At 39.8% G+C, this 16,226-nt stretch overlaps 1 protein-coding gene across 1 annotated transcript; it reads right to left on the bottom strand.

Annotated features, from left to right (window-relative positions):
• Positions 1-8,959: 8,959 nt before the first annotated feature.
• tmem88bl (transmembrane protein 88b-like) lies at positions 8,960-15,447 on the bottom strand. The gene is made up of 3 exons (XM_079578636.1): positions 15,190-15,447; positions 13,934-14,231; positions 8,960-9,271 (listed from the first exon to the last, which is right to left on the bottom strand). The coding sequence occupies exons 2-3, from the start codon at positions 14,228-14,230 to the stop codon at positions 9,044-9,046; spliced, it is 525 nt and encodes a 174-aa protein (XP_079434762.1). The 5' UTR covers position 14,231; positions 15,190-15,447; the 3' UTR covers positions 8,960-9,043.
• Between the last annotated feature and the right edge of the window lie 779 nt (positions 15,448-16,226).

Genomic DNA, 16,226 nt, shown 5'->3' with positions numbered 1-16,226 from the left:
CTCCAACGGTGATTGCATCTGATTGAGTGAACAAAGGGAGACTCAGAACATGATTGGCCCTGATTAGAAACTATAAATGGCTTATCCACACGGCTGGCACTGTTAACAGCTGGGAGGCAGTCATGTGCACTGTCAGGTGTGGAAGGCAGTGAAGGAGAGCTAAAAGAGCAAAATTGTGAGCCAAAGAAGGATATTTAAATGATTAAAGGGCCTCTTAACAGAGTGAAATCCCCACTCAGCCCACAACACACAAAATGAGAATAAATGAAATTCATTCTAACAATCTGTAAACCCATCGTGTTTTACTATAGGTGAGCTTATCATGGTTCAATATAATGTATAATCTCCTCTGTGAGTGGTCGGGTCAACAGATCTTGTCACCACCTCCTACGTCTCCTCTTCTAGGCCTCTGGAGCATTTCCATAACTCCACTTTGCGCCGTGGCTAATTGGCTGAGTACTTATTGATGAACCCTATGACAAAAGGGTTGTTACTCCAATTAAAAGGTCCCCCACACATCGAAGCCCACTTACTGACTTTCTTGTAATTATCACTTTCTCTTCGGCTACATCATTGTGTGCATAGAAAAAATTGAAATCTAGGTTTGTTTACATGTTGCCTTAGGTACCATACTGCCAACAGCAAATGTTTGTTCTGGACGCTTGTCATTTTTACAACCCTTTATTAAACATTGTAAGCTCCATGTAGGCCGACACACAAGCAGACACACTGGGCAGATGGAGTGGGCGGAACCAAGGACAGACACCTCCTTCAAGGTCAGTGAGTTTGTATGTAGTGGATGGAGGTGGCAGTGGGAAATAAAGAATGAATAAGTTGCTACATTGTAGAGGCATCTGTACTTTCTACTCTTCTACATTTTAACCTGGAGTAAAAGTATTTTGTTCAAACATATCATATCATATCATAACGTTTTGCTTTGCTATGAACCAGTGTGTAATTTCTTATGAGGAACATATCTAGATTGATGCGTTGGATTTGAGGAACACCTGAACACTCTCATTAAACACTCTCATTATATCAAATCTTTGCCGGATCCTCCAAAAATATTTCCCGGATCCTTTACCCTGAAAAACTGAAAAATGGGGAATGCGTTCCCCACACGGGGGATCAAATAAATGATGTAATGATCTGTTCAGAAACAAGCCGAAAACATCTGCACCACATCCAGTCTCTTCTGTTTGATTGATAGTTCAATCGATCTCATCTGTTTGATACTACGCAATTCTTCATAGGAATCACACACTTAACATATTCAATAGTTTTCTATAATCTTTGTAAAAGGTTCATACTGTCTTCTTAAGCCTATTAGAGTTTTGTTCTTTTAGTAAGACAGAAGGTTTAGTTTACCTGCTTATTTCGATCACTTCCTGTGATCTTGCTCAGAAGCAGGTGACCACCAGGTGACGTTTCTGAGGAAGATCACAGGAAGTGATCCAAACAAGCAGGTAAACTAAACCTTCTGTCTTACTAAAAGAAAGTTGATAAATACTTCTTTGCTACAACTACAGGTGCATGTGGAAGTATACTTTCAGATTAGCTCCTATATCTGTACTTCATCACTGGATGGAGTGCTACGTACTAAATCGGAGGAGTAAATGTATGGAATAGTCTAAGGACACCTTAAAAAACTCAACATCCTTAAAAAAAAATTCAAATCTGATGTAATTAGCAGTTACAATTAAACACAGTACTAGCCCTAAATCACATATAAACTCTCCTGTGTACACTATATTTTGTCTTTTCAATATAATTCACAGATTCAAGCCAAATGTATTGATGTGTGACTTGTGTGAATTAACTATGTAACCAATTGATACAAAAAATAATAATTTTGTCCTCATCTTGCAGATGGTAAAACCGCTGTATGCTTTAAGTTGCAATTAAGCTGTAATAGGGTTTGGCTTTAGGGAAGTGTTTCACTTCAGCCAAAACCCTTTTCAGTCATTCATTCAGTCATTGTTTTTCATGCTTTAGTTAATCATGTCTGTGTGAAGATACTGACTGACTGAAATAAAACTAAACTAAAATAACAACTGAAAGAATTAACTGATTAGAGTGAAGAATAAGCCAACAGATTTGATGTGTGCATGACTCAAAATAGGATTGAAGCTGTGGGCTTTAGCCTCCAAGAAATAAGTTACATTACATTCTAGCCATGTCCTTGTAATTATGTATTTTTGTTTTGTTTATTGTTTTTACAGTTTAGCCTATAGTTCAGACATTCAGCAAACCCGAACCCACAACGCTGAGGCCAGAACGTGGCAGCCACATCCGCTGGACCATAGGCTGTGCTATATGTTTGTTGATGTGCTCTTTATTGTGTCCTCCCTATGGATCTCAGTAGTCCCACCTTAGAAGTAGCACATTTTTTACCGGATCCTCCTAAATATTTCCTGGATCCTTTACCCTGAAAAACTGTAAATTGGGGGAATGCGCTTCCCCAAACGGGGGATCAAATTAAGCACTGAGTTATGTGTTATCTACTGATCATTTTTATCTGTTTATATGGTTTATCAAAACTGAATAAAGTCTCTGTTTAATCTGGGTTTATTTGCAGACACTAATTTATTTCTTAATTTATTCTTTGTTTAATCAGAGAAGTCCCCCATCAGCTTGTGCCTTTTCCACAGTCACATTCTTGTACAGATAACGTATGAGGCTGTTACAGATTTTTCCCATTTTGCCAGCTTAGCTTCTGTTTAAACATTCATTGAAAATGAAGGGTGCTGTGGGACGTGCAAAGGCTTTTCCCATTTGTATTCATAGTTTTCCCACTGATAATGTTTGATTTACGGATATGTTCCCACAGACAGTAACAGATGTCTCAGTGGGGCATCTTCATTTTTGAATAACAGATCATTGCATATTGTGGGCCATACAATATTATACAATCCTATATTACGCGCTATTCACACATTAAGAACTATAGAAATGGAGACCTTTTACCCTTTTATGCAATTATTGATTACTGATTATTATTGATAATTGATAATTATTCATAATTATTCATTAATGGTGGCTTGGGGACGATTTATGTTGCATGAATTGATAAGAGTTGAGGTTTTGATAGTCAAGCTTATTATAAATACTTGAATCTGTAAAACTTCTGTGTACTGTATGATTATAGTATTACATACTATGGGTGCCATGATGCAGTACTTTGAATGTGGGTGGCCAAGCTAATTATGATCCGGAGTCTTATAAAGTGTATATTAAAGTACATTTACAATAACCTTACTTTTGCTGTTACTTTATAATTATCACTCACAGCATTAAAATTCATAAATAAAATCCTTGTGTGTGGTATCACAGGGACACAGAGAGAGCCTTTAATGGGATCGTCAATGGGATCTTGTGCCCTAGTCTGTAGCTTGAGGCACTTTCAGTACAGTAATAAAAGCTTCAGAAGGACGTGTGTGGTGCAGATAATATACGTTATATCAGAGCATTTAGAGCGACAGACCGTGTATTTTTTCCTCAGTGTCTGACATGAAATGAGAATTAATTTGTACTTTTTTTTTTAGGTCAATTAGAATTTAAAAACTAATATTTCTATTTTTTTTTTAGACAATTTCTTTTGTGACTTTTTTACTCAGAAGTTTACATAGAAGATTAGGAGAGTGGTGGTGCGTTAGCGTTTGTGTTAAAGCTGTGTTGCAGATGTCAACTCCTTATAACTGCATTGTGAAGCAACTTCACTTATTGCTGTGATTGTTATATTTCTTTTACTGCTAATGTTGCATGGGCAGATTAGCGAGAGAGAGGGGGCAGAGTTTACTGAATCGAAGCGTTGTGTCTTCCAGGTTTGAAAAACACCTCCAGAAAACCCTTATATTTATCACAAAAATGAGTGCTCCATAGTGGTAGAGGTATAATGTATCATATAAATGCCTATACTTTACTTTGGAATGGCTAAAATAGCATGATACAGATCCTTTAACTAATATCCAAACATTTACATTTTATCATATTTTTATTGGCGTGGGAAAAAGTAATCTCGCTGAACTGATAAAAGACAAATGTTGTAAAAAAAAAGCTTAACAAAGCATAGTTATGAAGTCAATTTATTTAACATTGAACAGTGTAAAAATATTTTTTGGCGCAATTAATGATAGACCATCTATTTTTCTTTATAGTTTACATCCGTCCAAACATGTGGATTAGTCTGTACTGAGCTGATGAAGCCGAGGAGCTGAAGAGTCTCAGAAGGTTCCACATAGACTCTGTAGATGCAGCAGGTTCTGCAGACACAGAAGGAGGATGGGGATCTTTGTAAATCACCGTCAAAGCTCACTCTTCAAACATCTCAGCTCTGACTCTGTCTCACCTCAGTGTGTTCAGCTTCAGTCTCAGCAGATCCTTCCACAGCTGCAGTCTTCAGTCTGACACTGGACACACACAAAGCCATTCACACATGTTATTCCACATCCAATTTAAAGGGACTAGATACAAGCTGGTCATTTACTCACTACTGCCACCTCAGGTCTTAACTGCAGGTGCCATATTAAGCCCGTGGATGACAGCACTGGGCACTTCGGATCCAAACTAACACCTTTTTGAGTGACAGTGCAGGGTTTTAGAGGCAGTTGTGGGGAGCAGGTCTGAGCTAATTTTTCTTTTATTACATTCATTATGTCTTCTTGATAACAAATGTAGTTTTTTAGGTGCTTTTAGAGAGACATTAGGTCTGAGCTCATTCTACACATTAGGACAGAGCTGGAACATTTAGGGGGAAGAAAATACTTAGTTTCAATATTTTTAAACTCCGTATAGTCCCTTTAAGGCCAGTTTGTCTGAATGTAATGATAAGTGCAGCTTACCTTCGGCCCGGATGCTAAATTGGTCTCAAAGTTTTCACAGAAGTAAAACAAAAAATACAATTAGTAAGTACACTATAGCCAAATCCACATGATGACCTCAAGTAAAAAGCAAAGATTATGGATGTCCTCAGTATTTTATGAGAAGTAAGATAAACTAGATCACATAAAAATCATGACTAATAGTTCCAGACGAAACAGTTCTGTGCTAATACTGAAGTCCAAACCATAGGTTAGTGACACCATGATTAGTGCAGTTTTACCATGAGCCTTGATGCTGAGACACTCTTTACAGTAGTCACTGTCTGGGGAAAAAGAAAAACTTGAATTTCTACCACTATGGATATACATTCACTTAATGTTGTGAGTTGTTAATTGGTGAGGGCAAACACAATGCTGCACTGTTGGCATGGTGTCTTCATGAAGTGGCCAACAGTAGTCTGTACATACAGTATGCTGCTGTGCCATTATACACTGTGCTCCTTAGAAGCATAAGTGAGGACAGAAAATGCAAGTCTTTTTCATAACAATTGGCCTCCTTTTTTTCACTGCCAATCTCCCGGTCTGGATGACTGTATTTAAGTCTATTCTTGAGCCAAAATGCGCTTGAACTTTGCAGGCTCCTATAGCTTCTTACAAGTGAAAGTATTCGGTTGATAATCACAGTTAAGTCTAGTAAAAAAAATCTGAAAAAGGGCTCCGTTAACACTTTTGTGGTTCCGGAATGTTAGGGGTTGGCAACCTTGTTTTTTTGTTAATATGAGATGTTTGAAACATATTTCATGAATATGCCAATTGCGTATTGCCTTTGTTTGTTTTTTATTAAAGAAATAAGAAGAGATTGTTTATCAAAAAGTTGCACCTTAAGTCATGCACTGTCTGTCAGATAAAATGAAATATCTGCAATATTAAAGATTCTTTCATGAAATTTGCACTGTATATGTAGTTTGACATTATCTCACTTCACAGGAAATCTTAGATTTATAGATTTAAAAATAAACACATTAGTGGAAACAAGATGGCTGCCATAACTGAACTGGCTGATACTCAGTTCAATTGTTGTATCTTCATAATTATGCCAGATTTGCTGAAATAATTTGCACTGTATATAGACTATATCAACCTCATGCAGTATGCAACATTTAATCTGCATCGGTTAATGCATTAATAGATTACAGGAAATTTATGGGGTGAATGTTGACCAAAATGGCTCATTTTCATCATGTACTGTTGTCACATAAAATGTGTGTGTGTGTGGTTTGATGTGATACTATCAACTCTCAGGAAATTTCAGCCTTACAGGTTTGAAAATCAACAAAATATGTGAGTTTCATTAGTTGAAGAAACAAGATGGCCGCCACTTTTGGCTTTGTAAAATGTAATATAAAACCGTGTAGAAAATTCTATCTCTCATTCTTCTGGAATTTAGCAAATATTTTTAAAATTCTAATTGACCTAAAAAAGTAAAAGTTAATTCTGGTTTCATGTCAGACATTGAGAAAAAATACATGTGTCTTTTTATAGTGTTAGTAAACATCTGGTTCCCACTGTAATATAAAAGGCCTTTGAGGATGTGGATTTGAGAATACTGCTCTCTGGGTGGTCATTACTGGAGAAACAGCTTCCGAGTGCTATAAAAACGCAGTACTGTTATAAAACATTGAAGTGTGTAATGTTTCCTCCTTGATACTGTGTGTACCTCCAGTGTAAATATTTAATGTTTAGTTGACTTATAGAATAACACGTCTGTAATATGTATAGTGTATTTTCAGTTGAAAACAAATGCACATATTTGACCTTCAGTAAATGACATTGTTTGTTCTGCATTCAAAGCAGCACACAAATAAGCCACAAAAATAAATAAACAAATAAAATTCAGCAGTTCAGTTAAGTGGATGCTTCCTCACTACCATTTGCTTTATGCAAATTCCCCTGTCTGGATAAATTTAATGTCTTGAAGGAGGACATTATAATGGTTTTAAATGGCATTAATGCTCCTGTGATTTAAATCTAGTGCCATATAGCAATCATTTGTCTTTCAATGCCCGTTGAATACATTCGAGCTGTCAGCCACATCACAACTGTGCCTGTTATTGAGTGCCCTGCTTTTAGAAGACAATTTCCTCTAAGTAACTCCACATGATTATTCAGCGTTGCATATCACAGAATAGACGCTTAGATTTCTGGGGATAGTCACTTCAAGTAAATGCAGTGATGACCTTCACGGCACAAAGGGGGCTGATTTCTGCTCCACTGGACTGGTTTTCAAGATCTCCTGCTGTTCCTGATCTCCATTGTTTGGTTTAAGGTCAGGAGAATGGTTCCAACATGATATTGCTCAATTTATATTACAGCATTAAGGCTTATAGTCGTGCATGTGCTGCCAACTATTATGCATGCATGTGTCCCTTCATTTTTGTTTGTTTCCACCGGGGTACACACACCAAAACTGCTGCTGTTTTGGAAAATCTCTCACCCAAGTGTCTAGTTAACACTTGTTGTCACTTCTGTTCAATGTCCTGTTGTTGCTTATATGCCCTCTTTGCCACAACCACACTGAATCTCAAAGTCTTTAGATTCAGGAGCCATAGGCGGAGAGTATGACCTGTCCAGATCTGGAGAGGGGTGCCCCGGTGCAGCAGTTATACATTGAACCATGACACCCTTGTATTTAACAATGTAGAGAGAATTTGGAAGAATCTTTTTTATATATGTTCGTTTGTTTGTCTGTTTGTTTGTTTGTTTGTTTGTTTGTTTACTTTATTGTCCCCGTTGGGAAATTTGTCCTCTGCATTTAACCCATCCCATATATACAGTATATATATAAGTAAGTTAGTGTCTTCAGAGTGTATACAGTATAACAATTCTCTATAACAACAGCATTCCTAATCACCACCATTTTCACTTTTCCTCTGACTAAACTATACAATAATCTTCACGAGAGGCATAACTGGATTGAGAAATTATGCCTCAAGTTAATGGTCGTGTTGTAATCCAATCTTCCGCTGAAGTTAACAGCAAGACCATTTCTCAGACTTTCTGGGGATAATGTGATGCTAGAACATAAAATCTCATGAAAATGCAGGCAGTCCAATCCAGTTTACGCACAATATTCCACTTTTATCATCCTGTTCATATTGTGTATCTGCAAAACAAATACCGCTGATAATTATACTTATCACTAGCATCTTAACATTGCCTTTAAAGAGGCACTGTTGTAAACTAAATTACATTATAATAATCCTCTTATCAACACAATAATGGACTTGTGAGATGTTTTAAACCCACACTGCGTAACATTTCACCCAATTAATAAAATACATCACAAGTATTCATTTCTTTACATGTGCTTTTTATTGTTGAACAGTATTTCGAAATGCTTCCATTTGAAAACCAAGGGCAAAAATAACAACGTTTGGTATCTCTGCATTTTATTTATCTTTTTCGTTAATATGGCACATTTTCAAATGCAAGACACTTCACTTGCACTGCCAGGAAATGTCCTTTTAAAATCCCATGGACTGTGTTGTGACATTAGGCCATAGACTTATCTGTTTAAGATGCACTTTATTAACTCTACGTAGGCTGTTTCAGCATCCTTTCTTGGCAAGTTTGCAAACATTGTGCATTGAAAATACTGGAGACAGTGTTATTTTTCACCGCAGTTGACATGAATAGCTTGTAATTTTTACTAGTATTTTTTTATCACAAATATACAGTGCAAGATATACTCAATAGTCAAAATACAAGAGGCTACATTTATCTAGCTAATACCATATCAAATTACAAGTAATAGCTCACGGCAAAGATCTCAACTTTCATAAGAACAAGTTCAACCAGCATAAAATGTCGGTGCTTTATCATCTACTGTACACTAGGGCTGCATGACCAGAACTGAATTGCAATTTGAAAGGATGTATTTAAAAAAATGTAGCTGCAATTATTCAGGTAATATAGTGTGCGCTTCAAAGGGTCTTATTAAGTATGGCACACGCTGTTAATATTTCAGTCTTTTTTTTTCAAATATTACTAATGCCCATGTATGTGTTTACAATGTGTACTGTATATTCATACATTGATTTGAAGAAATAACACTTGGAATCATAATCCCTGTCAGCTTGTGCAGCCCAACTGTACACTATGTCCCACTGGAACTAACCTCCCCAAGTGTCTGGTATTGTCTTGGGTTTGTGGTGGTCTGTCAGTCACACCCAGGCGTGGACACTGGTGGCCCAGTCCAACAGCCGGCCTCTGTACCAGGCTCTGGAGAGGGGCTGGATGCAGAGCAGGAGGCGGAACCGTCGGAGGAGGCCACAGAAGACTGCGGCTGCGACAACGACGAGCGGAGACATCATTACGAAGCCTAGGATGATGAGAGCGGAGCAGCTGTTGTCGTCCAGGTACTGGCAGATGGAGGCACGAGCGTCAAGGACCTACAAGGACCAAGCAACAAGGACACGGGACTTTTCAAAATGCACTTAAAGGTTATGTTGGGGAAGAAAATGTTCAGTATGAATAGGCTCAAAAGCAGTACTTCAGTTAGTAGCAATGTTGGGGGGAAAAATATATTACTTATACAAAATACCAGCATAACTCAAGTTACAAGTGCATTTAAATGTATGAACAAGAAAAAAGCCAAACTTCCCCCCAAATAATAGACACTGACGTATAAGATGTGCAGTTGTGTGAAGCTAACGTTGTCAAAACAAAACAGAAAGAATGGGGGAAAGAGAAGGAAATCTTTGACTGCTGTTTTACTCGGTGGCATTATTAGTATTTTCAGTTTATATTTTGCCAAAAGTAACTCGAAAGTAACTCAACGTAGTGCAACTCAGCTACATTTTTGAAACAGTAATGTGTAATAGAAACATATAACTTTTTTATAGCTGTAATTACTAATACAGAATATAATACAGTTTTAAAGTAACTTGCCCAACACTGGTTAGTATACTAAAATGAAAATGACTGAGAGAAGTGCTTTGCCAGCCTTTTTATACAACTGGACTCATCAGCGACCTCAACAGCGCTCTCCAACCTGAAAAAATAGCGTGCCGTTTTTTTTAAGAGAAATTAAAGTACTTTACTGCCTTTGTACAAATATATTATCACAATATTGAATATAGAATGCACTAAAGCAATCCTTTCATAAATTGTAGTAACTGAGGAACCCGTGTGAAGCTCTAGGGTTGGAAACACATGTATATATCGTAGTACTTAATAAAGCTGTAGCACATGAATCAACTCAATAGCTTCTCCCAGTTTACAGGGTTCTCTGTCGCTCTTCGCCCCTTTTCACACTATACTGTCCTTTACCATAAAGCATGCAGGCCCAAAACATCTTTAAAGGAGAGTCCAATAACATACAAAACATATGATGGCATGATGCCTGCAATGTAGCTCAAAGATTGTAGCTTCAGCACCTATATCTAACCATTTAGGTTTCAGAAACCATACAGAAGTCACTTTGAACCTCTGATGTTTGCAGATAGAAGCTGTACAAGTGGGATTGGTGTGTATTGAAGTGAAAAATGTTTTCTCCTGGTTCCTTTCACACATCTGAAAGGAAGCGGCTGTGGTTTGCCCGCGGAGCTGTCACTCAAGTGAGACAGTGAGTGAGAAGGAGACAAGGTGAGAAAAGACAGAGGGAGGAAAACATCGGCTGTAGATTAGCAGTGTCACAGCTGCTCAAGTACACAACAATATGTTCCAACTGCAAATGTGCAAACAATACCTTTGACACAAATACAACACTCAAACCCACTCCAGAGATATGTCCATCTGACACCCAGAGCCACGTGTTTATAAATATGTGGCCGTGTGCTATAGGCTAGTTGCTTGGTGGTGGAAAAACATTTTCCACAGTTGGTTGGCTGAGTCTCCCTGAATGGCATAAACATTGCTTTGTACAGATGCAAGTGTTGCACATTGATAAGAAGTGACAGGGCCGCTGCAAGACATTTTCCTGCACTAAGCAGATTTTTTTATATATGTTATGTATATAGGTCACCAAGACCTTGTACATTTTTTCTGCAAATGATCCGGTAAATTTACCCATTGAAAAGGTAAATAGTTTATATATTTGTTTATATTCAAGTAAGTAAGTACTTTATTTATCCAACCACACAACGAAATAGTGTTCAGGTGTTAGTCCTGAGCCGCTGCCACTGAGCCGCGGCACCACTGTGGGTCAACCTGACCAGCATGTTTTTGGAGGAAACCTAGCTGCCTTCAGTCTCCTCTGATCCACGGTGCAGCGTCTCCAGGGTTTCAGAGCATGGTGTCCTGCACTGGTCAGCTCCACCTCCTCCTTCCTCGTCCTCCTGCGCAGCTCCCTCCGCTCTTCTCAGTCTTTCACTATCTTCTGGGAGGAGCTTAGCAGTTCATTAATAAACTGTACTTTTGACAGATCAGACTCTAACGCCTAACTTCTCCTCCCGTATTTTATTTAATATTATTGCAGCCTTTAACCCTATCTGCAGTGGATCCACCGCCCAACAGCGAGAGGACAACAAAAACTGAAGCTCCAACAACTGGACTCCCATCAGCCCCCCTAACTTCTCCTCTCCTCCCTTTGCTTTTCAAATATAAATAATACAAACAAATATTAGACCAGAAAGGATGCTTTCTCATATTAGTATCAAAGTATTCATTTCCTGCACAGCAACAGCACTTCAGAGACGGATTAGTGAGTAGTTTCATATTACTGATTGTGCACGGATCCACAGAAACGTGTGCTTGACAAAAATATACCAACAAAATAAAATCATATTTAAACCTGCCTCTGTCCATTATTTAAATTTGATCGCTGATAGCAAAGGTTTGATCTTGATCTCACACATTTTCCCCTCATATTCACCTGCAGTGTCAAGCACAAGCACAAAGTAAAGTAAAACTCCCTTCCCTTGACATGGTGGCCCTTGAGACCTGGTGCCCGACGTGCAGCGCATTATCAGCGTATAGGGAGCGTAATGGGGGATTCAGTTCATCCTTTTGCGTGCAGTCATATTTCTGTGGGGGCCAGACTTTCCAAGCTGCCGCTGAGGGGACGTGTTTGGCCAATGGGCCTGACGTCGTTTATTCCCCAGTTTATAAAAAGCATTGATGCTAAACGTCTTACAAACATACTTCAACAACAGCATTAGGCGTCGAATAATCCCTTGAGCGCAGAGCCACACATTGTAAATGTCATACTGTTTCTCCTTTGTGTTGTGTGTGAGCCCGTGCACAGCAGGTGGTGGTTCCAATCAGAGAGTCATTTCCTCCCGGTAGCATTTTCATTCTGTCACTGTCCTCATCCTGTCACCACATTTTTTTCTGGCACCATTATCTGTAATGGTTTGTTCATCCTGGCATTTGCTCTGGTCTCGCCTCTGCACCCTCCCTCTGCATGTAAGGATCAAAATGAATCAAATGCACAGTGTTTCCAGTGAGGATCATCTGTGCTTGTGGAGTTACACATTTCAGATGGAATGACAAAACGAAAGGTTCTGGTAAATCAATAAGGGAGTGTGGCGTCAATACTGGGTTTAAATGGACAAGCTTCAGGCAGAGGATTATAGACATCAGGGGCTCAGCACCTTCAAAGAACAGCATAGAGAGCTCGAAAATACATTACTGCCATCACATCAGCTCAGACCTGGGGCTGTGTTTCAGTAAAACCATTATCAAAGACAAACTAATATAGCCAAGTGTGTTTTTAAACAGCAAAATGACATTATTTTTGTTCAACACGCAGAATTCTCTCATTTACATATCATTTGGGGCCCTAATAGACCTGCTGTAATGCTGGCCAGCTCAAATTGTAAATTAGGTGAAAAATGCCCCCAAAACAGTCATATGTCACACTTGGTATTCAGCACCTGTCTTGATAAATGACCCCTTGTATGTTTAAAATGAAATTGAAATCAATTAGCAAATATGCACTAATTCTGTGTTGCATTTTTTTGATGATTTTATGTTTCTTGCTGTTTTTTCACCGTTTATATGTTTAGTGTTTTTACCCGTGCACCTGTAGCACTTTGAGGCGTCTTCCTGTGTAAAGTACAACACAAATAAAATGTAACGTTCCAGTTATTTGGGATTGAATTGTATATGTTTATTCCCCTCAGTGAAAAGGCTGCATTATGAACTCTATGACAGCTCTACCAGATACTCAACACTTGCCTTATAGGAAAAATGTTGATATAATAAACTCTGCCATTGTGAAATAATCTTAAGAAACTGTTATTGGCATACGCATTATGGGTATGTAGATTTTTATTGAAAGCTGTAATTGCCTTTTTCCTCACAAAGACTTGCTCCCTGTTGCTCCCCAATGAGAGATAATGCAGGCATTTTTTTTTTTTTGCAAAAGGCACGAGTATTCATGCCTGAACTCCCACAACAGGAACAGGAACAATATATGTGAGGGAGATAAGATTGAAAAACTCTACAAATACAAGACACTGGGTACTCTCATTGTGTTTTTAAGAATTTGTATTTTATCATAATCCGTTCGGAACATTTTGTTTTTTATGAAATCCATGAAGGAGGATGATACATTGTGAACTTGTAAACAACCTTATGAAATTGTATTATTGTTTTAAAATAATTCTCTCAAATGTTAATGTTTGAGCATAGTCAATACTGACTCACTGGTGAGGACTTGTTACTTCAGTTTAGGCTCGTTCAGATTTCAGACATTTTCTCTGGATTTTCTGGAAGTTCGAGAAGGAAAATATCAGAGGCAGTTACTCCAAGTGGATTTTAAAGGTAACCAGCATGAACAAACCCGCAGTTCATTTTTTCCCCCCATTCAGACTCAACGGGCTCCACTGGTTTGAGTCTTTCAAGTCCTTATACTGGACGATTGAACAAAAGTGCAATTTACTGTGTACTTTTCCCACCATGAAAAAGTCCCATGACAGTCCTTGTACAAGCACATCACATCCTACAGGTCTGGTGTTAAATTCACACAGGAGATGGTAAAATGATTTTGAATATGTGGGTTGTGGGTTGGGCAGGTTGGACCTTATCAAGCACAAAAGGTCGGGTCATTTATAGACTTTACGACAAACAAACAAACAAACAAACAAACAAACAGACATCCTACTCACTCTTGAATGGCAGAGGAACCCGGCGTACAGCAGCAGCATGGCGGGCACGAGCACCACTGCAAACACCAGAGCCAGGAGCAGGGCACACACCACCACAATGCACAGGTTAAACACCACCAGTAGGACTCCCCAGGCCAGACACCCGCATCTGCCTCTGCGGCTGCCCCACACGCTCCCCTCGCTGTGGGCCACGGGCGGGGGCAGCATCTTCACCCCCTCCCCGATCCAGATCTCCTCCTCCTCCTCCTTCTCCTCCTCCCCAGAGCCATCGTCCAGGTCCACATCCACGCCACACATCCTGAGAGACAAGCGACAAGTGAATGCAGCCTTTATTACAGCACCTGAGTTATATTGGATCCCAAATAATAAAAACGTCTTGGATTGTTACGTTTGAGCTGAAGACTACAAAGTCTCTGAAGATGCAACTGCAGCATATTAAACCCCAACCACTTATTGCACAGATGTGTGGAAGTTTCCATTTGACCTTTTATAACACTACATCCTTCACCTGTGTTACATTTACTTGAAGGCTACAAGTCATTCTCACATGTTCCCTCCCTTACACATCTTCATTACACTTTGCTTCATCTCGCCTGAGCTCAGAGCGCAGTTGATGCAGATGTTCCGCTGAAATTAACTCCGGTTTGATTGTTTACATTGCACGCTCGTTAGAAAGGAGCATGAAGCAAGCAGACACTAAGTCATTATGTCATGGTAATGAGGGGGCTATAGCGACAGTGGCGACAGTGGCGCAGATGGTAGAGCGGGTCGTCTCATGATCGGAAAGTCGGGGGTTTGAATCCCACCTCCTAAAAGTGCACACTGTCGTTGTGTCCTTGGGCAAGGCATTTTACCCACATCGCCCCCAGTGTCTGCGTACGTTGGTGTGTGAATGAGAGTATGAATGGGTGAGTGGATCCTTGCTGTAAAGCGCTTTGAGTGCCTAATGTAGGTGGAAAAGCGCTATATAAGTTGAGACCATTTACCATAGCGTGTCTTCGCGCTACATGCATTAAAAGTCTGTCCATCACAACACGATTGATCTCATCGATTAAGGCTTTGTCACTGTAGCCTGGAGGACTGTGTGCCAGTTTTCATTTTGCGCATGGATTAGGAATGATTTCACCTTGAGGAACACCTGCACCAGATACAGCTGTTTGTGCGTGCATTAAACTTACATTTTAAACAATAAACATCCAGGAAAACAAAGCGTCCTCATGTGAATAAAACTGACGATTAATATGATTTGACCATACCTTATAAGCTGCTCGTCCCGGGTTAAAGGTCCTTTAAGCTGCAAACAGATTCAGACTAAATAAAAAGTTGAAGCGAATCAAATTATTCTCCAAACCGCTGCAGAGACGGCAGCATCCGTGTGCGGGACCCCGCGCTGCTCCACTGGTGCTGATGCGAGGAGCCACTGTGCGTCTCCGAGAGCGCGCAGCGTACACTCCCCTCTCGACCGCGCACGAGACCTCTGCGCGCACCCGGGAACACGAGTGTGGCCGGAACACAACGACGACTTTATCAGAAATAGACTAGCCCAGCCACATGGTCAGAATTCTAACCACATTAATACTGCCCCGCAAAAGTCGAGGGTAGATGATATATCACGAGCCATGACTTAAAACGAAGGTGCGCCCCGGGTCTCAGCAAGAAAGTTTGTGTGGAAAAATAAAAAGTGTTTGAAAGTCGTTTAGTTTGTTTTTTTCCTGTCGGTGCGCAGCGCGGACTTACTAGAACAGCTGTGCGCCGGCGAGATAAGGAGGAGTGATCGATTTGTTGGGGAGTAGGGACAGCCACTCAACCTTTCGACTGCTGGGATTTAATTACAGAATAAGAGGAGAAGATGGGCGCAGATAGGGGCGGGGGTTGGACGGAGGATATTGCCTGAAGACAGGGAGATAGTGGGAAAGAAAGCCGCTTGTAGGCGTTGATTACGAATTGTGGTTACGGGTCTGGAGTGGAATCAACTTTGAGCATTTGCGACATCTAGTGGTGAGCGGAGAGGGGGGATTTCTCACCCAGCAGCTGGTTTCCGCCACACACCAGCGACTGTCACTGGTCAATAATATTGACTAGACTGTTCTTTAAAGCTGAATATCAATATTAGCCTCCGCAGCGGACCGGACAATCCGCGTCTTCCCATTGGGGCAGAGTGTCTTATCAGAGCCTGCTCCGACAGAAAGTCCCTGTGGATTCATCTAAAATGCCTTTCTGCACATTGCTATGGAAATGACCAAGAAATACACCAAGCTTTCTGATCAGGGGCATTTTAACCTTAACATTAACG

The sequence above is a fragment of the Gobius niger genome (genome assembly GCF_951799975.1).
Source record: "Gobius niger genome assembly, chromosome: 20".
NCBI lineage: Eukaryota > Metazoa > Chordata > Actinopteri > Gobiiformes > Gobiidae > Gobius > Gobius niger.
This window is presented reverse-complemented; position numbering and strand designations above follow the sequence as displayed.